This window comes from Haliotis cracherodii, unplaced genomic scaffold (genome assembly GCF_022045235.1).
Source record: "Haliotis cracherodii isolate W230 unplaced genomic scaffold, xgHalCrac1.p SCAF_11, whole genome shotgun sequence".
NCBI classification, from domain to species: domain Eukaryota; kingdom Metazoa; phylum Mollusca; class Gastropoda; order Lepetellida; family Haliotidae; genus Haliotis; species Haliotis cracherodii.
In genome coordinates this window covers 25,228,927-25,241,105 of record NW_027266266.1, presented here as the reverse complement: position 1 = coordinate 25,241,105, position 12,179 = coordinate 25,228,927, and the positions used below count along the sequence as shown (strand labels likewise).

The 12,179-nt window shown below is 38.8% G+C and overlaps 1 protein-coding gene across 1 annotated transcript in view; it reads left to right on the top strand.

Moving 5' to 3' along the window:
- The first annotated feature begins 3,353 nt into the window (after positions 1-3,353).
- LOC139456359 (Na(+)/citrate cotransporter-like) overlaps positions 3,354-12,179 on the top strand; it is a 66,748-nt gene continuing 57,922 nt past the window's right edge. The window contains exon 1 of the mRNA XM_071238012.1: positions 3,354-3,655. Within this exon, the coding sequence (XP_071094113.1) occupies positions 3,548-3,655 (108 nt within the window). The 5' untranslated portion in view covers positions 3,354-3,547. The remainder of the gene's footprint in view (positions 3,656-12,179) is intronic.

Sequence of the window (12,179 nt, the reverse complement as noted above, 5' to 3'; positions counted from 1 at the left end):
ACTTACTCAGCATTCATCTGATGAGGGAGAAAGAAGTTATGAATAACCAATGCCATTTAGAAGTGGTCAAATGTAACTAATGTTATATTTGGGATAACACTTTCTTAGTGAAGTACAGATTCACGTACGTTTGGGGGTTGAGAAAGAAAATGCTCTGAAACGTCGTGACAAAGAATAAACGAAATTGCTATCACAAGAATAAGTGTCATGTATTCATTGCAATTTTATCAACATGATTCGCTATCAACATCACGCGGATAACTCCTTCGAATTACATCGCCATTTAGCTAATCTATGTTGCAGGTTCGAAGAGATTCGGCGAGAATATTAAGATAAAGAAGCGAATGCAGTATACCATGATGATGAACTACTAGTCATGGTGCCACACCACAGTGTAAGTGAAAGTAACAGTCTATTGGGTTATTAGCCTGATAGTGACGGGATCTCTGCAAATTATTAGGGCAATAATTGAGCTTCAGTGTCGTCTTTTATACAGGATCAAACATAACCTTTAGGTTAATAACATTTTTTTACATATTTCATATGAATATCCAATTGTATTGAGCTACCTAGCCTTCCGGTCTCTTTATGTAACATTTAAGACACTGTTTGGCTCAAGAAACTCTTGTTGAAGAGAAGTTGTGTGAATTGGGTAGTTTCTTTTCGTCAGATATTTTTGAGTATATGATCATCATCCAGATGGAAAAGGTGGGATGATCATTTTCATCACCGAGGCTAATTAATACAAGCACAATGAAGCCTTCCCATGTAATCTGTCGGAACGTATATGCCGAGTGCAGTTATTCACGTGGCTAGTTACGTGGTATTCATTAATTAACACTGTTAAACAAATCGACAATTATTGAAATCGTACGGCACATCATGCACAGATATATTTCTATTCTTATAATGTGGAGCAAGAAAAGACACGTTTTTTAACTGTAACATTTAAACTCATTAACTCACAACGTGATCATGTTAAAATTGACAGTTTTGTTCTAATCACATGCAAGTAACACGTGTAATAGCAGTTTCTCTCAGCTATCATGAATCAGTCGTTTGCAATCTGTGATTACACAAGACAGAGGATTCAATTACGACCTACATAGCGTATTTTTTATGTGTAGAGAAGATACCCTTTTGACCTGTTCTTTGAGCAGCCAACAGTACGACAATTATTGTCGGCTTTTGAGTGCATTTCAACCTTTTTTTTCCTGTCGGTTTATTTGCCTGTGTGACATGTTTACACAGATGTAGCCTAAAGTATGCGTTGTCTGGTTTCTCACTTACTAGGCCCTTTATTCCTCAGTGTGCACAACTAGTCATTCGTTACAGTTCATCCCTTTAAGCTGCTGAGTAAGTGCCAATGAACCACGTTATGAACACCTGCTTCAGATGATTGTCCTGGTATATGGTGGACAGCCACCGTGGTCTAGTGGTAGAGCGTCCGCCCGGAGAGCGGAAGATCCGGTTTCGATCCCAGGCCGCGTCATACCAAAATACGTTAAAAGAGAGAGTTCAGCTTAAGCAATAACACATGTTCAACGTGTTTTATAGCAAAAACATATGCATGAATAGATTACTGTGCTTCTTTGTCAAAGCATTGACATGCATGCAAAATGTGAAACTACCAAACATCATCAATGGAACAACACTGCATTTTCTTTCCATTATTATTGTATATGACATCTGTGCACATTGAACTTATTTTCTTTCACTTTTCTTGAGTATTGTTTTGAAGAATATGATTCTTTTTTAGGAATTTTCTATGCTACATATAACCAAATTTGCTTTCAATTTAGATTAGGCAAAAATGTATTTCAGTCCAAAATTAGACGTTTCCATTCAGTTTGTATCAATTACAATAGGGTATTACATTTCGATCAGGTAAACGGAAGAATATAATGCCGAAGATTCATAACGGATTTTACTTAGGCATCCGAAAACACACTGGCGTGATACCCTCTACATATTCTGAGTTGATTGCATGTGATGGTATCCCAGCTACGTGGATCGATGCACACGACGTCACTAACAATGCTGTCTGGTCCAGATGCGTTGGAGCACAACAAATAAACAAGGATAAAGGAGACGTTTCAGACCTGCGTTTTTAGTATACTTGAAAATTATTTGTGTATTACCACGGGTGGTTCAAACAATTCTTTGCCTGTGCCAGGTACTGAATCAATTTAGAAAAAAGTATTGTGCAACAGTTTCCCAACAACGACAGAGCCATCAGAGGGAAACGCAGTCTATATCAAGTATATTGTATTCACTGCGTGTGGAGGAAGAATGGCATCAACTGAATCTTTATCTTATCAGGTTACTATCATAATGACACATGCTTTCTTGTTATGTTTCTAGTTATGTATGCACCACGTTCGTTGGGGGCACGAAGTGGAAAGATGATTCATCGTTGTGTCATGAGAGTTTGTAAGGCCAAATATTTTAAAGCACTTTTATCTCTAAAGACGTACATTCGTTTGTCATTGTCAAGGTATTTGTGAAACATATATATTGTAACGTGACGCACGGTTTCACAGTCCTTCCTTTAATGCGTATGACTTTGATTATTATACTGTCATAAAAACAGTATGGTGGTAACAATATTTTAAAAAAACAAATTGTGGATGGAACGTATTCCATGTTTGACGGCAATATGATAATAAAGTGTACATGTTTTTCACACCTTTTTTCTCAATGGATGAGAAGGCAGCATGGTTTAAGAGTGAGCGAGTTTAACGTCGTTTTTTTAACAGTATTCCAGTTACATCACGACGTGTCAGCCTAATGTGGGAGGAAATCCCGAAGTGATGCAGTTCTTACTTTGGTGAAAGCCACGAGCACGGGTATCGTGCTGACAAACCTAGAAATCGGGGCGCACTGGGGATTCGAACCCACAATCACAGGTTTCTAGTGTGCCCAAGGGACGCAACTCTGCACAGCGAATTGCGGCTCCTTACACGACTAGGACAGCCGTGCTCCCTGATTGAAGAAGCCTCTGTAGTGTAATGAGGTGTGTGGTTTTTATGTGTTATCAATATGTGACGACTGCGGGGCACCACTATTGGTCGTAAAGGGTCTTCGCGTTAGCCATTATATTACTCCATCAACCCATGGTACAATGGAACTTTTTCTGAAACCGCTTGTAAATTCTCTACATAAAAGCGACAAAATCCTTTGCATAATCACAAAAACTCACTGATAAAAAAAGATTCCATCTTATTTCGAGTTGACACATGATAACCACATAATGAAAAGATGCTGATCAGGTTTAATGAGCCAGTCACTACTCCTCCCGGATACCCGGGGTAATGGTCATGTGACCACTTTCCCAGGTTGTATACACAGTTTGACATACACCGTCAGCGAGCTTGTGCGTACGACCCACATAACTAGCGTTGTTGACAGTGATATAAGTTTTGAAGTCTGAAATTGAAAGAAACGGACCGAGAGAGTTTCCTTGTTGTGCACCCTGTGCATGATACCATCAAGAGGAGATATCGTATTGAGCAGTTTGTCATATCTCCACAACTAATTCATAAGGATGGCAATGAGCAAAACACTTAAGGATCTGTGGAGAATTAGGACATTACTGATACTGTTTCTTACCCCGATTCTGTTATTGCCGCTTCCTTTACTGATACCTACGAAGGTAAGTATCAACACGCTTCATTATTCGATCGATTTTATCAGTTTGATGTGCGGTGTTAATATAAATGTTCACGAAGCGTGTTAAGATTCGTGTTTAGTTTATATGTTTCACGTATATTTATGTCCCTATGTAATGGGCGTAGGCAGGGGTATAATTGTCATTCCGTTTGACAGGCGACGCATAAGCCTTGTAATGGTCTGTCGCTCGTACAAGCAATAGCGTGTTGACACATGATACATGTTGGTGAGTGATATAGTATGGCCATGTAACGGTGATAGAAATGTATACCTTTATCACACTGTGACATATGTGACAACGTTCTGGTTCATGGCATTCGAGTTTTTTTTGCTTTTTGCTTGGCTGTATGTATGTGTGACAACCACTGATTATCCTAAACCAGAGAGGATTATTAAAAGCCACCATGAAAATGCTTGAATATTTGATGACGTAAAACAACATTCAGTATCAAGGGCTGAGACGCTAAATCCTTTTTAAATCAATATTTGGCAAAGTATGGATATTCAGGCACTTTTATAATGTACTTTTTTGTTTAATGTCAGGAAACAAACTGGTATACACAAACGGTATTATTATTTTAACAGACAAACTAAAGTATTGGTAAAGTAATTGAATAACAACTTTCAAGAAATGACAACTGGTCCGAGCCTGATATTTAATGTAACCACGGGACGACAACAGGGCACTCGCCCGTGAAGACACATGTGCCCTAACAAAGAGGATATTGTCATACAGGTACCCGAATAGCTTTTCATAGACAGGTGTATGAAAATATAAGCGAGTTGTATGAAAGCTACGGGACATACTTTTGTTGATGATGCACATGTTACCGACGTGGAGTTGTTATGATGATTTGAAACTTCCAGGGTTAATGCTGAATTGAAACGGATTGTCCTCATTATGTGTATCATAAATACACATGTATTATCATAGCACTGTACATTCATATCCATCATCTTCATGTTTTATAACATTAGCACTACATCACTACTAGCAAAATTACTGTAATTATCTATATTTGGCAAAGCATGGATACTTAAGCACTTTGGTTATGAATTTGTTTTATGTTAGAAAACAGCATGAAATGCACTGGTGATTGTATTAACAGACAAACTGCAGTATATCTAAGTTAGCTAAATATAACAACTGGTCCGAGCCTACAGCCCCTTTAACCACAGCGACACATCTACATCTTACACTATGCATCTGCGTCAGGTAACGGAGATGTGTGGAAATACAGTTGTAAGTAAGTACAGTGACAATAAAGACAATTGAATTTCGTATTGTATATAACATAATGCTCTATATTCTAGACATTAAGTTGACGTACATTTGACGTACATTCAACGTTATGGATAATGGTACATCTCAATGATGTCGTAAACACCGGATGCCAACAGGGCTCTAGACCGTGAAGACATGTTTCCTGATAGAGGATAAATAACTTGTCATACTTGACCCGCACTTTTGTTGATGGTGCACATTTTACAGGTGTGGACTTGTAAATATGTTGAATTGAAACCTCCAGGATTAATGCTGACTTGAAACCTTCAGGGTTAATGCTGAATTGAAACATCCAGGGTTAATGCTAACTTGAAACCTCCAGGGTTAATGCTGAATTGAAACATCCATTGTTAATGCTGACTTGAAACCTCCAGGGTTAATGCTGAATTGAAGCAACCTGGGTTAATGCTCAATTGAAACATCCAGGAGTAATGCTGAATTAAACATCCAGGGTACATGCTGACTTGAAACAACCGGGACTAATGCTGACTTTAAACATCCAGGGTTAATGCTGAATTAAACATCCAGGGTTAATGCTGACTTGAAACAACCGGGGTTAATGCTGAATTGAAACATCCAGGGTTAATGCTGAATTTAAACATCCAGGGTTAATGCTGAATTGAAACATTCAGGGTCATTGCTGAAATGAAACCTCCAGGGTTAAAGCTGACTCGAAACCTCCAGAGTTAAAGCTGACTTGAAACAACCAGGGTTAATGCTGACTTGAAACATTCAGGGTTAATGCTGACATGAAATATCCAGGGTTAATGCTGAATTGAAACATTCAGTGTTAATGCTGACTTGAAACATCCAGGGTTAAAGCTGAATTGAAACATTCAGGGTTATTGCTGAATTGAAACATCCAGGGCTAAAGCTGACTTGAAACATCCAGGGTTAATGCTGAATTGAAACATCCAAGGCTAAAGCTGACTTGAAACATCCTGGGTTAATGCTGACTTGAAACAACCGGGGTTAATGCTGAATTGAAACCTCCAGGGCTAATGCTGACTTGAAACATCCAGGGTTAAAGCTGACTTGAAACCTTCAGGGTTAATGCTGACTTGAAACCTTCAGGGTTAATGCTGAATTGAAGCAACCTGGGTTAATACTGAATTGAAACATCCAGGGTTAATGCTGAATTAAACATCCAGGGTTAATGCTGACTTGAAACAACCGGGGTTAATGCTGAATTGAAACATCCAGGGTTAATGCTGAATTGAAACATTCAGGGTTATTGCTGAATTGAAACATCCAGGGCTAAAGCTGACTTGAAACATCCAGGGTTAATGCTGAATTGAAACCTTCTGGGTTAATGCTGAATTGAAGCAACCTGGGTTAATGCTCAAGCGAACCATCCAGGGTTAATGCTGAATTAAACATCCAGGGTTAATGCTGACTTGAAACAACCGGGGTTAATGCTGAATTGAAACATTCAAGGTTAATGCTGACTTGAAACCTCCAGGGTTTAAGCTGACTTGAAACCTTCAGGTTTATGCGGACTTGAAACCTTCAGGGTTAATGCTGAATGAAATATCCAGGGTTAATCCTGAATTGAAACATCCAGGGGTAATGCTGACTTGAAACCGCCAGGGTTAATGCTGAATTGAAACATCCATTGTTAATGCTGTCTTGAAACCTCAAGGGTTAATGCTGAATTGAAGCAACCTGGGTTAATGCTCAATTGAAACATCTAGGGTTAATGCTGAATTAAACATCCAGGGTACATGCTGACTTGAAACAACCGGGACTAATGCTGACTTTAAACATCCAGGGTTAATGCTGAATTAAACATCCAGGGTTAATGCTGACTTGAAACAACCGGGGTTAATGCTGAATTGAAACATTCAAGGTTAATGCTGACTTGAAACCTCCAGGGTTAAAGCTGACTTGAAACCTTCAGTGTTAATGCTGACTTGAAACCTTCAGGGTTAATGCTGACTTGAAATATCCAGGGTTAATGCTGAATTGAAACATTCAGGGTTAATGCTCAATTGAAACATCCAGGGTTCATGCTGAATTGAAACATCCAGGGTTAAAGTTGAATTGAAACCTCCAGGGCTAAAGCTGACTTGAAACCTTCAGTGTTAATGCTGACTTGAAACCTTCAGTGTTAATGCTGACTTGAAACCTTCTGTGATAATGCTGAATTGAAATGACCCAGTTCTTTTCACCTTGACATTCACGTTCGTAATAGTAAGCTTGTTGCTGTCACCTCAAGCAAATTTGATAACCAGGTCCAGTACACATGAATCAGAAACTTATTACATTTGATAAGCATCTAATTGGGATCCAATTCGATATTAAAGCGTTTGTTAAAGCCATTCATCACAATGTTAACAACACGTAAGTGAAAATCATCATAACTATGCTAGTTGTGCAAAGCAAGCTGTTAATCATAAGACTTGTATTGATAAATGTTACCACTTTCACACGTTATGTGATCTCTTCACGGTTACACGAGGTCCGTATGCGTTAATACATGTAACTTGTGCCATACACTACTGCCTAGAAGTTTATTCACCTTCATACGCGTTGAGAACACGGGACCCGGTTTCAGTTGAATTTGACAAAGAGATTTAATGAATAAAACACATCCATGAGCACAACCTTGTATGATGAAGACATGAAGGCGTTCCGTGCAGCACCCGAGGTAGCATCCCTCCCTGCTTTCAAATCATGCAGATCCAGCCTGTATAGAGCCCCGTCGGTCTGCCCTACCCCCTCCACCGCCATCCAGACAAGAACTTCAGTTGCCCAAGGAGTTACAAGTAACACTTTCACACAAGGACTTTCTCCTGATGAATGATGGCGTGGAAGATCGTACGTAACTAGCTATTGGATAGAGGGAAATGTACGAATAACCACTTGGAGGTTACCATAACAAAATAAAGAAATTAGCCTTACACTACATCGCCAGCATCCAGAACTCCACAGAGACGAAACACATTCAGGTCGAAGCAGGAAAGAAAAACTAAAGAGGAGAAGAAAATACAGAGAGATCGACACCTGCCTGGCATCGTTAAAGCGTGACCTTGCTGCTGGAAACATAGACATTGTATTCTTCCCAAGATCAGCTTCACACGCCATACATCTATATCTAGAAAATTAAGTGTGGTGTATTTAGTGATTGTATATATGTATCTTATAGTCAAATGCATATATATCTATGTATTCGTGTGCATGACTGTGATATGATAATGATAGATAAAATGATAAATACAAATCAGAAATTAACTGGTCACTACAAGTGCCTTAATTATTTAAAATTTCAGTGAACTGAGTTAGCTTTCATAGGTTCAATCTCATTAAAATCAGATCTTAGTCCTCGCTACCGCTAAACAAAGATCTGAGGACATCCAATTACGGGTCAAAACGACCTTTCGCGAATGGTGTTTAGCGGCAACGAGAACTTAAATCTAAATTTTAATGAGATTATCATGGGTTTTGATGGATATTCGTAAAATCATTAACTACTGTGAGCGTTCTAGGCATGAATCCCCTGCAGTATGGTGACAAAGTGAGGATAAACATCAGTGTCAAAGACAATCAGACTTTGTTAGAATCAGTGTTTACCTGTGACCTTCCAGTCGGTGACATTTTGGGGAACTTGACAAGTGATGATGAATTTTAGCATTCATATTATCATAGTTTGTAAAATGAACTAAAATTATAATATAAATTATTTATATATATATATATATATATATATGGGGAAAAGTCCATGTGGGGAAATGTCAGTGTATGTCGCGAAATATATATTGTCTGTGAGTCAGCTTAGATGTTACATCACACCAGCAATGTTTCAGCCATGTTGCGACGAGATTTTTACCAGCTTGATGGGCTGCATGTAACATGCGTGTAAGGGGAATGACATTCTAGGCAGTAGTGTATGAGCATAAACACAAGTCAGACATTAACGTACTGCGACGGCCCGAATAAATCATTAAGAAACTCGCGACCTACATACTTCCTTGACAACTGCTGAATAAATATATATAGCGACATCCAAACACATATTATGTGTCAGACAGGCTGCTGGATCATGCAAAGATATCTCCATTCCCCACAAACCACCTGTGTCCTACATTGTTGTTGGATCATCTATAGATATAAACGGGGGCTGGTCAAAACGTTCTGAGCCTAAAAAACAAAACCAACAATTGTGAAAGTGTATTTAATAATTTTAATTATTTAATTTTATTTTTCAACATAATCTCCCTGCTTTTCAAAAAACTTCTCAAATCGATTGTGAAGCTTTTCAGTTCCAGTTAGGAAGACGTTTTCTTGAAAACCCCGTTCACGGCAGCTTTGAGATCAACGTTGTCGTCATAGCGCTTTCCACGAAGGTGTTCTTTCAGTTTAGGAAACAAGTGGAAATCACTTGGTGTCAGGTCTGGCGAGTATTGAGGTTTGAGGCAGCTCTTCGAACCGACATTGTCGCACATCAGCCTTTGCTGTCGAGAGGTGTGAGAAGAGGCATTGTCATGACTCCAGCAGTCAGTATTCCTCGACGCTTTTCTTTGATAAAGCAAATCAGCATATTAGGCACCGGTAATCGTCTTTTGACTTTCTAAGTACTCAACAAGGATCACATCCTTTGCATGTCAGAATACAGTGGCCATAACTTTCTTCGCTGATCTTGAAGACTTGAATCTCTTTGGTGCTGGAGAAGTGAAATGGTGCCATTTCATGGATTGACGTTTTGACTCAGGATCATAGTGGTAGACCCATGTTTCATCACCCATTACTAATCTCTTTTTTACTTGACGAAATCCTCCCGAGTTAGCTCTAAATTTTCTCTGGCAATCTCTGTTCTTTTTTCCTCAAGATAAGAATTTAGAAATTCCACACCCAACGAGCAGATATCCTATTCATCTATAAGTGTTCATGAATGTTAGTTTCAATTGATACATGGCTTGATCTGTGTCTTCCTCAAGTTCAGCATTGGTAATAGGTCTATCTGACAGTGTAAGTTTTTCTATCTGCTTGATTGAATCTTCATTGATTGGACGTTGAGGGACGTCCAGACCTAGGGTCATCATCGAGGTTTGTTCTCCCAGCCTTAAACATAGCTGTCCTACGTTTAACAGTGGAATAGCTGAGGCATTTATCCCCACACACTTGTGACTTGCGGTCATGAATTTCAAAAGACAAAAAGTTGAGGACTGCTCGGTACTCGTTCTTTTATGTGTCCATTTGAACCCCAATCACGTTCAACTGGCTGTCACTAATATACAAACGAACCAAAAACACTTGCAATAAACTACTCAAACAATGTAGTACATTGACTAATTCATTTTATTATGGCCCACAGTTGAAAGTTATTCAGGCTTAGACCAGCCCTCGGACGCGCGCACAAACACACAAACATACACTGTGTCTAATTTTGACATCTGTGTCCAACATGGTTGTGCTGTCAAATCATACATAGACATCCCCACTCCACACTTTTAACATCTGTGTCCAACATGGCTGTAAAGTCATATATGGATATTCCTATCACTCACCTGCAACGCCGGCAATTACAAAATGATGTTGGAACAAGATAAAAGCAAATGCACACACTGTGAAAAAAATGCTAATATTATGTATGTCTGGTGTTTGGCAATTATTGTTCGTTTGAGAAGGCCTGTCTATTTCGTTATATCACACTGTGCTTTCTGAGCTCGCGACATCCATTTATTTGAACTAGTGATTTATTGTGGATGCAACGTCCCATGAGGACACGAAATCAACCAACCATTTGATGGCATCTTACGACACGTAAAGGTCGCTGTGGACTTTTTGTTACCCGGAATCGCCACGGGCTTCCCCATTATTAACACTTGGCAGCATACATTTCCTTGTACAGAAATAACACATAAAGACATCTCCACCTAAAACCAGTTCACCACTAGGAATCACGTCAACATTTCTCAAACGCAATCGCCTTATAACGGTAAATGAGAACAGCTATAACTATTGTTTGGTTGTTTCCTTGTTTGGTTGGTTGTTGTTTACGCCGCACAATTCTAGCTATAAAACAGCGGTCTGCAAATATCCGATTCTGATACAGACAATTGGGATACGGTGATATGCATCAATCAAGTCAGACGACCCGATTCCTTTAGTCGCCTGTTACAAACACGGGTGGATGAAGATCCATTCTGACCCGGATCTTCACGGGGTGGCTTATCAGTAAATGGGAATGTGGGGGACATAACAATGCAACTTCCTTGAAGCTGTGTATCATTACAGTATATCTCGTTAGGGTTCAGTTCTTTCAAGGATTTCCGTTGAGGTCAGGGCCTATTACGTTTTGACACAGTTCACTTTTCCAGGTAATGCAATTTATAAAAAGATTTCAAAAAGGAAGTTTTGAAACTTGAGTACAAACCGAAAACTGAATTGTAATGAAGTACATCTGGTACATCAGCCTTTGTTTGTTTGCCTTCAAATGAACGTGAACAAACATTTTCCAGTAACTCCTTATCATTTGTAAACATTTGTACAATCGTACGTAAGTGCCGTGTTGAGGCATTTTAGAAATACGTGCATTCATGATTCAGTAACTCTGGGTCATTATATGGATATTTTGAAATATGTAAATCATAATCCAGTAAGCCCGTGTCATTTTAGAAATGTGTACAATAGTGATTCAGTTACCCAAGGTCATTTTAGGGCATTCATAATACATATATAAACATTCATAATACAGTAAGCCCGGGTCATTTTAGAAATGTTTACACTAGTGATTCAGTTACCCATGGTCATGTTAGGGCATTCATAATACATATATAAACATTCATAATTCAATAAGCCCGGGTCGTTTTAGAAATATGTACAATAGTGATTCAGTTACTCATGGTCATTTAAGGGCATTCATTATACAAATATAAACAAATTGATCGTAACTTTCCTGCAGGCGTTTTTAGGCTACACACGTTCCGTTTCCTGCACACGTTAAATTCTTTCCAGGATTTCCGTTGATTTAGGGGTCGTTACGCTTTGACGCAATATGCTTTTCAAGGTAATGCAATTCCTAAGATTTTAATAACGAAGTTGCCAATATATCACAGGAAACTTGAGTACAAACAGAAAACTAACTTTTAATTATGTACGAGCGTAAATCTAGTGCATTTGACTTTGTTTGTATGCCTTTGTATGGCATTTTAGAAATTTGTAGAGCAATAACACAGTACGTCCAGGTCATTTTAGACGTGTGTTCAATCGCCATTCAGCA